This window comes from Notolepis coatsorum (assembly GCF_963971535.1).
Source record: "Notolepis coatsorum genome assembly, chromosome: 10".
In the NCBI taxonomy this organism is placed as follows: Eukaryota; Metazoa; Chordata; class Actinopteri; order Aulopiformes; family Paralepididae; genus Notolepis; species Notolepis coatsorum.
This window is the reverse complement of record NC_140174.1, coordinates 101,168,940-101,185,361: the sequence shown is the minus strand read 5'-3', so window position 1 is coordinate 101,185,361 and position 16,422 is coordinate 101,168,940. Positions and strand designations below refer to the sequence as shown.

Here is a 16,422-nt window from a genome sequence, read left to right as displayed (position 1 = left end):
TTGGACCATCAAAATTTTTTAAATGATCAATTCATAATCAATAGTCTTTTGGGGGAAAAGCACAGTCTCATTCTCCAATGGACTTACGACAAAAAGGGCTTTCTCTTAGGGCCATTTGAGACCTTTTCGGGCAAGACATAAATATAGACAATATATTACTATTAATTATATATGTTTTATTGGGACGGTTGGTTAATCCAAAATCGGCCCGAAAAGGTCTAAAATGGCCCTAAGAGAAAGCCCTTTTTGTCGTAAGTCCATTGGTGAATGAGACCATGATTTTATTGTGCACCTTTTTCAAAACTCTGTGGATGTATTTTCTATATATTTATTTTTTATACATAACGATTAATACATACAAATTGTATCTGGTACTCTGGCATCAACATTTAATATACTTAAAATAAATAAATTAAAACACAATTTAAGTTGTATTGGATATTACTTATTTGTAGTATATTGTATTACACTTTTCTGTTACTACTTATACTACTTAAAATACACCTTTTAAAAGTATACTAAAAACTAAATGTTAAAGGTAATCCATAGATTCTATGTATTAATAGTGTATTCCAATACACTTGTAGTATACTTATATTTATATGTATTAAAGTATACTTTTGAAAAATCTACTTGCACTCTCTGGTATTAACATTTAATATACTTAAAATAAACATTCAAATATCATTTAAGCTGTATATTAGTATACTTATTTGTAGTATATTTATTGTAGTTTTCTGTTAAACTATAGTTAAAATACACTTTTTGAATTTATATTAACAGCACTTATTTTGCTAATCCAAATAGCACAATTCGTTTAATTTTTTTCATTTGAATGCACTTAAAGTATACTTATATCTAAATTGATTTATAAAAAAAACTTGTTAATACATTATATTACACAACTTAAGTTGTATTGCTCAAACACATTACATTTAGTAATTTAGCTGACGCTATTATCCAAAACAACTTACAAGTTCTGCACAAACACAAATGTAATATACTTTTTTGTACTTACATTACTTACTAATGTACTTGAAATGCACTTATTGTTATTCAAGTATTTAAGTATATCAAAGTGTACTTCACTCTTTTACCTGCAGCAGGCACAAATTAATGTAAACAAACATGCAGTAGATATTGAGTCACGTGCCAAAGCTAGTGATTTGGTTGTGTGCCCATCATAAAAACAAACGGATAAATATTGGCTATTGTTTTAGAGCTCAGGTTGGGTTGAGGTTATACCAGACCAGGCAAGTGTACTCCATTTTGGAATTATTTCCTTAAACCACGTGCATGCCAGCCAGATCCCACGATCTCCTGACCCGACAGCATACAAGGACAAGGACATGGGTGCCTGGTTATGATGGAGTTGTTTATAGGATCGTTAGATGGACCGTCAAAAGGTACTAATTGGAACTGCAAAATGGTAGATGCTAAATGCCACACTCTCTCCGTTTGATACTAATCAGAAAAATGTAGGAAGAAACCCGCACCCATGGTTGCTGAGCCGTCTGTCTGTGTGTCTGTGTGTCTGTCCGTCTGTCAGTCTGTCAGTCTGTCCGTCTGTCTGTCTGTCTTTCTGTCTTTCTGTCTTTCTTTCTCTGTCTCTTGCCAAGGAATGCCGAGCCATCCAATAGTCGCAGTTCCATTGGATAGAGCATAGAGGACTCCAGGAGTCCCCTAACCTTTTAAAATGGACCCGAAATTGCTATGCTCGCACCGTATATACCGAACACTCTCAAAGGCTGCTTGTGGTTATGAAATAATGTCCACCCAATGGCTAATAATCAAGTAAGCTATACAGTATAATCCAGTCTACACAATCCTCGTGTATCAAGTGGAATGGAGACATAAATCATAAATCATAATTTTGACATTCTTGAAAATTACTTTTATTTGTCATTTTAAATTGATACAAACCTGTCAATGTGGTGCATCTTGGTGTAAGATCAAACATTTAAGAAAGGTATGTGTCAGCAATTAGCACAGACAATAAGTTAAAACATGTCACAAAAAGACCAGCAGGTATACATAGCAAGAATGTTTTATCTAAACATCCTAAAACAGATTAGGTCTACTGCATGGGGAAAAAAATATAAATATATTTTTTTCTTCCTTTTTACGCTCCTGTCTCATGCAGACGGTTTGTGGTCGCCTAACAAATGTATTTGCTATTTGTTCAATTCGAGGTGGCACCAGCATCTCTCCAGGTATTCCAAGAGTTAAATCCACGTGCACTGCGCATGCCTCAGAGACCCATTTCATCGGACCTACCTATATAGTGCGTGTGTGGTAGGCTGTTGGAAATCATTTATACCCAACCTCCTAAATATTCGTTCGACATAACATAACATAACACAACTTCACCTGAACACTGAATAACACCTGTGTGCGTAAAGACACAGTAACTTAAAACGTAAACACGACGATTGTTTGGCTCAATAATTATATGCTAAATCATTACAACAGTATCATCAAAGGTTGATATAATCCTTTTTGAATTAACAAGATAAATAACCCCGGAAACAAAGGTTAATTATTTGATTCTTCATTCATCCATCAATGTTGTCCATGGTTTTGGTCTTGTAAATATATTAAGTTACACTCAGTCTCTGGTCTCTGGTTTCTCATATTTCAGGTCTGATTAGCTCGGCTTCTTGTTTTGATCTAAACACAACGGAATTATAAACAAAAGAGTCGCAGAGGACATTTTGAAACGTCACTAAGTGAAACTCATGGACACTGTGTGCTCCAGCGCTTTGCGTCGAAGCGACGCGATGCTTGTCCCTCTCCACATGTCATTTTCAGGGGGATTACACAGCTGCGGCGAGCCCGATACGTTCGTGGAGCCGGAGAGAGAGGCTGACATTCCAGGGAAAGATGTCTGGTAGAGGTGAGACTGTAGACCGGAGCCATTAGAAGATAGGCCGTTGGAAAGTCCCATCGAGTTGTGTGGACCAGGCCCTAGGCTGCATTGTGATAGGGACTGCGCCATAGACTGCTGGCGACCCAAGGACGGCGGTAGCTGTAGCTGCGAGACCCCGGGCATGCCCGTCGCCCAGCGCGAGTCGTTGGCGTGGAAGGAGCACAGGCTGTTCTCCATGGCGGCGGCGGCAGAGAACTGAGGCAAGCCGTGCGTGGGGAGCAGCGTCCCCGGGGAGCGGAAGACGTTGGTGGTCTTCTTCCTCTTCTTCCACTTAGCGCGTCTATTCTGGAACCAAACCTGTGGCGACAGAGGCGTTACACGTTAGCCTATAACAGGACTAAGCTTCACCTAGAACAGCCATGCTATATAATAATAACAACCCCGTTCCAACGCCTAGTCTCCCATAATGATATCGATAGAAAACATGTGGCCTTGCAAGATCAGCATGCCATGGGTTTTGTTTTCCTATATAATAATATCGTCAAAGTTCGGCACACGTGTCAGATGTAGGCCTGCCCTAAATTATTATTATGATGATTATTGTTGTTATTATTATTATTATTATTATTATTATTGTTATTGTTATTGTTATTGTTATTATTATTATTATTATTATTATTATTATTATTATTATTATTATTATTATTATTATTATTATTATTATTATTATTATTATTATTATTATTATTATTATTATTGTTAATATTATTATTATTATTCTTATTATTATCCTAAAATATGACTCCAATGCATGAATCAATAGCTAGCTTCTGGCTGCCTATAACGACCAGAATTTGAGATTCTATGCTATTCATAGCCTGCTTAAAATAGCCTCTCAGACGCTTTGGATAGCGTCCAGAATATGAATAGTGTTATGCATCAGCAAGCCAACCTATATTTTTCCATCACTAATTGCACTCTCAAGATTTACAGAGGTGGGTTTGCCGAGAAATGGCCCCGTAGAAAGGATAGTGGGCCTCGGGTGAAATGCAGCAAAGCAATCCTATATTTTCGTATGGACCTATCGAATTTCGGCATCAACACAAACACAAACACACACACACACACACACACACACACACACACACACACACACACACACACTCACACACACACACTCACACACTCACACACTCACACACTCACACACACTCACACACACACACCCACGTGCACGCACACACACACAAGCAGGCTGGCTATTGGCTGTTCTTATTGAGCTTTATAAAGATTTCATCATCTTCAGGCATGATTAATGCGCGCGTGAGGCCGTGAGCCGGTGCCGCCGTATTAAAACTGAAATCTCGTTCTCATTCTGTTCAGCCATCCGTGAAACGTCGACCAAACCCATTACACTCGAGGGAAAGAAAATGCAATTTCTCATTCCATTAAAAAAAGTACAATATAGTCTTGAGTCCTATTAAGACGTCGCTGATAGAGCATTTTAAGGGAGTGTGCCTGCACAACACTGCACCTGCAGAATGCTCGTGTTTGTAAACAGAGCAGCATATTCGACCTGCTATCTTTGAATATATAGAAAAGGTGAATTGATTGATTATCACAATGACTAATGATTATACTTGTTTTATTGCTTTCAGAGGAGTAATTTGCATGAATTTCACATCACTGGTTAATAACCCGTTCACTTATAAATAAATCGGTTGATAATGTCTTTGGTTTATTAGGGCTTTATGTGATATTGTATAGCTAATTATAAACAGGAGAAGAAGCACTCGAAATATAGGCTATACAATTCGTAACATATTGCTCTGCTCGACAAAGAAAAACAAATAGATATTTGCAGGGCAGTGATGTCAAAATAGTATGTTGATCGTATGTTAACCTTTGTCATTTTTATGTAGGCCTATTTAGTGCACGTAAGTTATTACGTTATTATTATTATTATTATTATTATTATTATTATTATTATTATTATTATTATTATTATTATTATTATTATTATTATTATTATTATTATTATTATTATTATTATTATTATTATTATTATTATTATTATTATTATTATTATTATTATATAGGCATTAACGTAAGCCAGTAGGCTCAAATAACGTGTTTGGTCCAATTTAAATTGGAAGCACAAAGGTGTTCTTGTCCTCAAGTTGCAATTAAATTGGACAGTGTATACATTATATATATATATATATAGCCACAAGAGAGATAATATGCTATTTTTCTAGAAATCGTTATGGTCACAGTTAAGTATTTACCTTTATCTTAACGATTTGTGTCAGAAAGCTTTTAGTATATTATTAGCACTTAAATTCAAGCTTTTACTAATGCACATAGTTCAGCACCGCGGACAGCGCCTATGTGAAGCGCCTCTTCATCAAATACCGTGTTGCTCGTGAACAAATCATCAAAATCAAATACTTTAAATTAAGTAAAATATCCTACCTTCGGGTGTAAATTCCCGTACAAGCCAGAAAAACATACGCTTTTAAGATCAGCCATTTTAGGCAAGGTACAAGTCTACCTTCTAATTAAAAAGAACACGAGATTCTGAAACCGATTCTACAATCAATAGCAGGCTACACGATAGCATATTATATTAAAGGTTAGCTTAGTTTCATGAGTCATCTTAAAAAAAAACAATAATAATAATAATAATAATAATAATAATAATAATAATAATAATAATAATAATAATAATAATAATAATTTACCTGCACGCGAGACTCAGTGAGACCGATCCTTAGGGCCAGTTCCTCTCGCATAAAGATATCAGGGTAGTGGGTTTTGGCAAAGCTGCGCTCTAGCTCGTTCAGCTGCGCCGGGGTAAAGCGAGTCCTGTGCCGCTTCTGTTTCTGCTGGTTGGTGGTCTGACTGGAGTTCTGCTGTTGCTGCTGCTGCTGCTGCTTCTCTTGGTCCTTGCCATTGGCCGGCATGCCCGGAGGGTTGGATCCGACGGCAGTAATGTCGTCTCCTGGAAGCAGTGTGGTACCTTCCACCGCGTCCGAGCCAGGGGCCATGTCACCCGGATGTCCCTGGTCTGGCACCCCACCACCCAGCCGACATTTGAGAGCGTCTCGGTGCCCGAGTAACTCCGCCGCGTCCTTCATCCCTGGAGGGAAGGGGATGAGAGAGAACATCCTTTTGAGTGAAGCACAAAGCTATATGCGCATAACGCCGATTTCCTTTGAATGAGGCGTACATTTGGTTATGCTTTATGACACAAAGTAGACAAAATCACATGAAATGTTTACAATCTCTTCAGTTTTAGCCTTAAGACTATAACCACAGCTGCAAGATCATTTTCACATTATGTTGAATATAACTGTGATCTATAACCCAAATTATGAACAGCATATAAAACCACTTGGTTTCTCGACATAACATACACGAGACTGAAACAGACAACACACATGACATTGACAGTGATAAGGATAGAGGAAAAGTTGCTAGCTTACAGTGGAGTTGAGGGCTGGAGTTTAGCGACGATAACTCACCGAGCCGAGCGTCCAGGAGGTCGGCGTGAGAAAGCATTGCGTACCGCTCCAGGGCGAGATGCGGTCCAAAAAAATCCTATACAACTTTTGGCAATTTAAAAAGTATATATCGTCTAAATGAGCGAAATTCGGTTTGTGGTTAAAAAGGAGGTCCCTTGCATTATAATGTCCTTTAGAGCGATGGGGAGGCGCTTATTAGTTCAAAGAACCCATGAGCTTCCTCAAATAAGAACCAATCAGAATCGGAGCTTGGAAATGTCAGCGACGTGTGCCCCCGCTCAACACAACACGCACGCACGCACACACACACGCACGCACGCACACACACACACACACACACACACACACACACACACACACACACACACACACACACACACACACAAGCAGGCTGGCTAGTGGCTGTCCTTATTGAGCACATCACACACACACGCACACGCACGCACACACACACATGCACACACACACACACACACACACACACACACACACACACACACACACACACACACACACACACACACACACACACACACACACACACTACTCTTGAGACACAACTACAATTCAATTCTATCTTCTGCCATTCCCTCCTCTGATTTATTAGCTGTTCACCGTCAAATTATTCCACTTTAAACGTCTTAATGTGTTTGTTTAATCTCATACAATACATTAATAGGACTCGTGCTTAGAAGTATAGACCGGCTCTAAGAGCTGAGCATCATGCTGTTGATGAAGCTATGGCATGTTTTAATTTGAAACAAATTGCACACAAAATGTTATTGGATATATCTACCAGCCAGTATATGTCAGTTACACTGACAACCTCCCTTCAACAAACAACAAAATATGAATCTCTATGACATTAGATTTCCCTGAACAAACAGCAAAGTTTACATTATTCAAATCAGAGCAAATTTTCAAGACCATTAGGCATTTGGCGTAATTGGGATTATCCACACGCCTTTATAAGATCAAAACTCAGTAAATATCTGAATTGCACTGGGCGGGGGTATCATGGTAGAAGAGATGGGGAACATTATGTTTCATGCTGGGGGGGAAAGGCTCCTCGCTCCTTCCAGCTCCCGTCCTTAGATCACAAACAAAACGAATATTGCCCCCGTTTCCCCATGGCAGGTGATTTGTTGAGACAAATCGAGGAAATAAATAAATAAACGAGCACAGATGGATTTAAGCTCTGATACTGATCGGCTGCTTTAACTCCCATCGACTTTTCATCAACGCAGGTGCAATTAAAGTTATTTAGGCCTATTTGGTTCAAACAAAATCAGACGCGTGGTAGACCGAAATGATTTAGCCCATTTAGCAGTGGTCTATAAGTAGGCTATTATACAATTAGCAGGACAGCCATTGATCTTGTGCTACCCCCAGTGCTCCAGACAGGGCGTTTGGCAGATGTCAGGGCGAGCCTTGTGAATAGACCGTGCGCCCGGGACAGGATGGTTTCTTTACCGTCGCACAAAGGAGACACCCGAGCAAGAATGCTCCTTGACCGGCCTCTCTCCCTCTCTCTCCCCCTCTCCCCTCTCTCTCTCTCTCTCTCTCTCTCTCTCTCTCTCTCTCTCTCTCTCTCTCTCTCTCTCTCTCTCTCTCTCTCTCTCTCTCTCTCCATGCACTGCACCGTAAGACCGGTGCAGCTCATATTTTGTGCTATATACTCTGCAATCTGCCGAATGCTGACACACGGTCGGCTTCGCCGGGATACAAGCTAATAGTACTTGGCACAGCGTGAAAACCCAAGGAAATGGACTGGTGGTCTGCTGGTGGTCTGCTGGTGGTCTACTGGTGGTCTACTGGTGGTGACGACGAAAACTGTGACCGGTTCCTGAGGTTCAGCATCAGAGCTCCAATACTTTTGACTCAGACAGGCAGACGGGACTGGGTTGGGAGTTTTAAGGCCAACCCTGAGTTTGTCAAGGGCTTGAGCCTGGAGAGACGGTCTGTATACTTTGGACGATGCTTGATTTGTAATAGATGTGAATGCAAGTTCAGTATCCCAACTGCACGGATGCTAAAGATGTGGAAGTCGGAGGAGCCTCTATATGAGCTAATGGCCGCCATATGTATTATATTTTTGGGGGGAGGGAAAAAACCATACACTTTAGTAAAAAATTATAAAACCGAACTCCAATAATCTATATTATTTCATTATTTTTATTGAACACAAATGTTGGCTTTATTTAACTTATTTGTATTTGTCCCATATATCCCGTTTTGGGTAGGCTTTATTAACCACCACACTTGAAAGTCTCTCTGAGTATATTGAAAAACATTTCAATTACAAAATTGCCTGGGCAATTTAGCACATGTATTTTTTTTATGAACAAATAAAGCAATATTTTCCAATAGCCATCAAGGCAACAATGTAAGAGTTGTCAACTAAGCTGCACTCAACTTGTGGGGTAAAAAAACTATTATTAGGCAACAATGTAATCTCAAATTATTTTATTGATTTAAAATGATTATTATTGTTATTATTGTTATTATTATTGGTAGTAGTAGTATAGTTGTTGTAGCAGCAGCAACAACATGCAGCAACAGCAGCAGTAGGGCTGTTATTCATTATTATTAACGTCATTCAGAATTTTGTTTTTGTATATTATTAATAATGTATTTGTTATTTACATTATTTGATTAACTATATCATTCAAATTCTCGTTGCATTATAGTATCACAACGTTTTTTTTTACTGACTTTTGGTTAGCTATAATAACATATCAATTTATACATTTAGGCCTATACCGTTATAATATTGATATTCTCGTTTGTCAACGGTTTGCTATTGCTGACGGAATATTGCCCCCTCCCTCCATCAACTGTCAGATCTCCCAAGGTGTTGTTACTTATTGCCGTAATAAAAGGAACCTGCTAGAAATAGGTCTATGTCTCACTCAGCCTCCCTAACTGGACAACATCAATCTTCCGCAGTAAAAACACACTCGCATACAATCCTCCCGCGGGTTAATGCGGCGCATCTGAGTGCGGAACGGATGTTTACACGCGAGGAGACACTTTTAATGCAAGCGCACCAAAAACAAATGCGATTTTGTAGAGCAATTTCAAAGATCAGGAATTCCGTGTCCTCCCACTTCTCGGTTTTTTAGTAATCAAATTGCCTTAAATCCATTGCCCGTGTAGGCTTATTTGAATGTGTTTAGGGGGTCGGTTATAGCAGACGCACAGACTAAGTAAAAAATATTTTCAGCCAACATTCTGCAAATACAACAACGGCATGCGTCGATGAGGCTTTTAATAATCGAAAATTCTTGCAGGCTATAACTGGCATCTGTATTCATTCAATTAGAGAAATCTAAAGGGAAATCGATCTTCCATCTGTAGAAATGGCAGTTTAACAAATTACATTCTACTTTCGTGCAGGTGATTCGATGACAGTTCGGGGAATAAGCAGCAGTCTAATAAGTTTGTTGCATTCGAGCCCCGAGAGAGAGAGAGAGAGAGAGAGAGAGAGAGAGAGAGAGAGAGAGAGAGAGAGAGAGAGAGAGAGAGAGAGAGAGAGAGAGAGAGAGAGAGAGAGAGAGAGAGAGAGAGAGAGGGGGGGGGGGGGGGGGGGGGAGGGGCGGAGGGTCTTCCTCGGCCACCCGTCTTGGCTATACCACCCAGCGCATCTCATGCCCCAATTAGGCCCGCTGCCCTTCGCCTGCATGGTCTCCATTATTGCGTGATCTAGTGCACAGAAGTATAATCATGGCTTCAAATAAAATGATTTCCGTAATGAGAACGAAAGCGTGTGTGTCACGGAGAGGAGGGTGGGCCACACTAAGGCATTAATGAAAGTTTGGAGGTGAGCGACATAATCAAAATCTATACGACTGTGTTGTTCAATGTCTGAATGGTAGTGGCAGGTTTTCCGTTTTAATTATTAGTTGGCCTGTGTTTATGTTTATGCTTAGGCAACTCCTTTCTTTCACTTCTGCCAGAAACATCCAGGATGGACAAGCTCAGGCCTATAATATAGTTTTGGTTTCAATATTATTATTATTATTATTATTATTATTATTATTATTATTATTATTATTATTATTATTATTATTATTATTATTATTATTATTATTATTATTATTATTATTATTATTATTATTATTATTATTATTATTATTATTATTATTATTCAGTATCATATTATGAGGACATTACCCCAGTAGCTTGGTCATATAGGAAAACCAATTGACATGGGAAAGAAGGTGCTTTCCCATTTTAAAAAGAAAGTGTCCAAAAGTATAGTATTTTATAAATAAGTTACATGCAGCAATTAATTAAGTCTCCCACGTGGTCTACAAGAGCTCTCCACAACAGCTGACGCAATATGTCCCCTTTGTCTGTGAATATATCATAATATACATATATTGTACACATTTGTTGCATGCACACAAACAGAACCGACATCACTGATCCGACAGGAAGGTGTTGAAGTTCCAGGTCCATATTAAATAAATACATGTCTTTTATACACTTGACTTAAAGGTGCTATATTTTTTTGTTAAAATAAGTTATGCTTTACATTCCGACAGCTATCACTGCATAGAGTGTTTGGTCAGTAATATGCAGGTCTCCCGTCCCTCCACTCTGCAGTAAACAGGAAATACATTACTGGTTAGCTGTTCCCACTTTATCCAATGGGATACCAAAAACATGTATTTCCTGTTTACTGCAGAGCGGAGGGACTGGGAGACCCATGTTACTGACCAAACACTATATCAGTGATGGCTGTCGGAATATAGAGCTATTATTTCAACATGTATACCACTTATTTGAACAAGAAAATACCACTTACAGCACCTTTAAAACAGTCTTTCCGACCTCCTGCATTCGGGCTGGACTAGCACCTCTCTGACTACAGGATTCTTATCTCCTCCCTGCCACCTTGACTTTCTCTGCTGTTCTGCTCCAGCTGGTAGAATATGTTCTTTCTTAAGTCTGGTCATTAGTTATAGGTCTATTACTGCAGATCTGTCATTAGGAAGCTGCAATGCCTCATTGAAGGTAATGAGTGTCTTACATTACAGGTGCCAGGGAAAGTCTCAGTCCACATTCCACATTGCTTGGTCAAGTGGGATGTGACGGCCGATAGCCATCGCCTGCACCTTCAAAACGTTTCTCAACCCAAAAGGTATTTGGCACATGCAGCCACACTCAGGCAACGTCTGTGATATTTCAAACAACATTTCAATTTCAAAGTACTATAGGGCATGATATTTCACAGATCGGTCGTTCCATCACTTATACACAAAGGCTGACTGAGAAATGTGAAACGCCTTCATTCTTATGAAACACAACATAAGGACACATCTGTTTTGAATTAGGTATAAAATACCATTACTGCCTGTTTTAACTCAACAACCTCTGGGAAAATTCAGGCGATTAAGATAAATTGCCTGAAATATATTGACAATTTAATAATGGAATACTTTCTTTAGCAATCAGGATTTCATATTTTACACATGCACACACACACACACACACACACACACACACACACACACACACACACACACACACACACACACACACACACACACACACACACACACACACACACACACACACACACACACACACACACACACACACACACACACACACACACACACAGCCATACACACCTACGATGCTAGGTATAGGGGAGGACTTGGGTCAGTAGTGTCTCTGAGTAGCTTGAAATTAAACATGTGCTGGTAATTATCAAACTGCAGCAAAACCACATCATGCAATTTATGAGCAGCAAATTAAAGAATAAATGGGATCGCTCTCTTTGACCTTGTCCACTCCAACTTGCTGAACTTGATATACGGTAGTACCTCAAGTTACTCACTCACTCATGCGCATGCACACACACACACACACACACACACACACACACACAAACACACACACACACATACACACAGACACACACACACACATACACACACACACACACACACACACACACACACACACACACACACACACACACACACACACACACACACACACACACACACAAACACACACACACACACACACACACACACGCACACACACAAATGCACACACACACACACACACACACACACACACACACACACACACAAATGCACAGACACAAATGCACACACACACATACACACACACAAAGGCACACACACACACACACACACACACACGCACACACACAAATGCACACACACAAACGCACACACACGTGCACTCGCACACACACAAAGGCACACACACAAAGGCACACACACACACACACACACTATCACATACACACAGACACATACACACAGACACGCATGGTCTTGTTGCCCAGTGGATCTCTATTGATAGTATAATATCATAATAGCATTACCCTGCAGTTTCACTGTTACAGTATGTTAATTACCCAGCAGCCACTTCAGCCCTTCTTTCACTTCACAAGCCCATACTTTTCCATCCATCCATCCATCCTCTTTAACACCCTCTTTTCCTCCTCCGCTCTCCTCTCCATCCACTCTACCATTCTGCCGCTTCTCTGCTAAACACAGCACTACCCCTCCCAAGATTAATTGATCATCAATTTAGCTCTAATTTGGACCAAGTCAGCTGGTAAATGGGGCACTTTTCCCTGATTGTTAGTGAAATGTGTGCAAGTACATTGATAAATTTTGATTATTTATCAATTACAACCAAATGAACTAAATCTATTGAATAAATTCTAGCCTGATTGCCATAATAGAGTTTGAAAATATGGCTATTGATAATGATTCCGGCTAATAGTCTTTTCCGGACGTGGTTGCCGCCTTGTCGGAATGACAACACAAAACTCATTTTTCACAGAAGCAGCTGAGTGAGTGCGAGGCCGATCTTTCATTAATCAGTCACATTACGGAACTGATACACCGTAATACACCACGCTTTCCTCAGAAAGACTCTAACGCTTTGTCATATTTTATGTCAATTACCAGTCATTTTCGTTGTGTTCCATCAAGGCATCGTGTAATAGTTAACATATGCTAAGGTAGGATCCCTGCAACGCCCCTCCATAGAGCTCAATTGGAGGCTTGTTGTCTGTGTTTGGGGAGGGAGACTCCTCCTGACTGACTGGGAGACAGGCTGATGATGAAACGGGCCTGGGTCTTAATTTCTTATTTTCCTTGACTGCAGGCACTTTATAGGAAGGGTGGAGCACAGGCTTTTTAAATGGACCTGCCACCGTGTTTTCCCAAAGCTAATGGAAAAGCATCTTGGTGGAAAATAGGAGCGAAAAAAATGGAATTAGGTTCAGACGCATGCACGCGCGCGAAATAACACAGCATGAGCTGCGGTCCAATTTCAACACGGATATACGGATAACTGAATTACTGCAGTCGTTTGATTAAAGCGGAGTTTTCGGGGGAAGTTACATGAAAACGGTGATGTGTATGCTATATATACACACCGTGAAATACTATCAGTTAACATATAATTATAAAATTACAGCAACTACAGATACAGCGTTTCAAGAACACAGCCGGCTGTGAACCAAATAAACACAATATAAGCCAGACTGAGGGTATATAAGCCATATTGTTCTACCATAAAGAGCGGAATAAATATGTCTCACACTGTATCCATCCAATACCATAGAGCTAAATACATCTGCATAATCTTTATACTAATAAGTATCTTGTACAATATCATCCTTAACTGAGGATGAGATTGTTAATAATGTTGATAATGATGTAATTGATGATGTAATTGATGTTGATAATGATGTAATGTATTGAATATTGTTGTATTGTTGTAAGTGCCGGACCCCAGGAAGAATAGCTTTTGTCAAGTGCAAAAGCTAATGGGGATCCTAAATAAACATAAACATAAATCAACCTTCCTTTATAGTCAATGGAATGAAACATGATACTAATCATGACTGCTGAAAGCAAAATAATTATCAACATTAAATGGGAAACCACAGTGCTAGAGCCAACACAGTGACCAATGGCAGGGTGAATTAGGCCAGTTTACCCCTAATATACGGGTGTCAACTCTGGTTAATGCACAGCTAGCTGGGGCCTGTATTGGCATTGGCATAGCATCCAGGATTGTCCCTCTCATATGCCAGCAGCCAGCTATCTATAATCGATGGGCAACTGTGATTGGACAGGCTCCCTGTTAGTCACTATACTGAATGACATGTGTAGAGGAGAACAGTGCTGGATTTACACATGTATCATAGGGATTAGAGAAGGCATGCAGGCAGCAGGACTAAATCAGAACATCTATACTTTTCAACAATCAATTATGTGAAATATGAATGCATTGACCTCGAGAAAATTATGAGGATCTCACGGGGAACTATTGTAAAATAATCAACCGAATTCTATGTTGACTAACCAACAGAAATTCTGATATTTTAATTTACATTTGGGATAAAACGTATTAACTAATCCACATCACATGTATTTATTAGGTCAAATGTTGTTATCCAGTGTGCAGTGCTGAACTATACACAACAAACATCATTCATCCATTCAACATTACAAACAATTGAAATAGCAAAGATAATGCTATTATGACTATTAACATAAGCACCATGGCACTTATATAGTTTGTTATATTGCCTGTAAACAACAACATAATTGTGCCCGGAGCTGCACAATACAACAATACAAATTAGAGTACAACTATACACAAACGTTTGAATGAACCTAGAATAATTGAATAGAACCGCAACATTCACAACATCTATAAACAAATTATATTGCACCCCAGTTTGACTTTTCACCCCTCTGACATTTGGAAAGGTATATTGAAGATATGGAATATATCGATGATACATATAGTAAATAAATGAAATCAGCCACAATTAGCCTCAATTCTGCCGAGGCGTGGAGGTCAGGAGAAACGCGAATCCATCCTCTCTAACCGGAATGACCCGCTGATGCTGGGTTGAAGACTTTTCGATCTCTATTCATACACTATTCATTATCTCCTGAAATGAACTCAATAAAGGTAGGGGTATTACCTTGTCTAATAAGCCAGTTCTCCGTTATTTCACTTCCTGGGCTTAAGGTCCGAGGTGAGCACACCCCGGCATGGTTAAAACATTAGGCCACTTAAATCAGTGGTTTTAGGTTGGAGTCTTGAGATTACATTCAGTCAGTCTGTGTAGCGCTGCTTAGCCGAAGCGCACATTGCACAGCCTTGTCCTTTCTCCTTTCTCCCTTACCGCTGAGGATTGCTAAAGCATATCCAGCACTATCAGGAACCTGGAAGCCGGAGACGGAGGGCCACCAGTGGACATGCTGCTGTTGGCGCCTGCTCTAATTGATATTGAGCGAGCTACTGGTGAGCAGCGCGCAGGGCCACTGCTGGCTAATCTATGCTTTAATCAGCGTGTGTAATGAGAGCGGCGGCACGCAGCGCGCTCGGAGAGAAAAGAGAGTTACAAGTAACGTCTGTCAGGGTCCGGTGGAAATATTGGGACTAATTGTCGTGATTAGAGAAAACTAGATGACTTTGGGTTTTTCTAACACAAGAAGAACCCCGGGGGGCTGCAGGAGCTCTCATAAGCAGAGTTGGCTGTGGTCGCTGCACAAGGGAACCCAGCACTCTGACCAGTTCAGCACCTTGGACAGCTCCTATCTGTCAGCTCTTAGCCCATCAGGTTTCAGTTGCGAACTGCTGTATGGAGAGACAGACAGACAGATAGAAAGAGAAAGCGAGAGGGAGAGAGAGGGAGAGAGGGAGAGAAAGAGAGAGAGATAACACATGTACAGTATAGCAGACCGTCCTTAGACAATGAAGAGGAAGGGGGAGGATATAGAGGGTGATCCAATCAATGCCAGACTACATCTTTTAAACGCCTTTAAATCTCGATTCCTCACAATCATTGGAAATCAATCTAGTTGGAAATTGATCAGAACTCAGGTGAAGAAAGCTAATTAGTGAACGAGGGTGGTATGGTAACAGAACAATCCGCACAACAGGGCCTGATGGGAGAAGGAGGGGGAGGAGGGGAGAGGAGCCCAGCCACTCACTGAA

The 16,422-nt window shown here is 40.1% G+C and overlaps 1 protein-coding gene across 2 annotated transcripts; it reads right to left on the bottom strand.

Moving 5' to 3' along the window:
• Nucleotides 1-2,725: 2,725 nt before the first annotated feature.
• otpb (orthopedia homeobox b) lies at nt 2,726-6,433 on the bottom strand (the record flags this gene model as incomplete). Of its 2 annotated transcripts, none has more annotated exons than XM_084323242.1 (3): nt 2,726-3,226; nt 5,614-6,011; nt 6,358-6,433. In XM_084323242.1, 3 exons carry the CDS (start codon nt 6,431-6,433, stop codon nt 2,726-2,728), a joined length of 975 nt encoding a protein of 324 aa, XP_084179368.1. The 2 variants fall into 2 exon arrangements, with proteins under 2 accessions (XP_084179368.1, XP_084179369.1); XM_084323243.1 differs by having other exon boundaries at nt 6,397-6,433.
• Between the last annotated feature and the right edge of the window lie 9,989 nt (nt 6,434-16,422).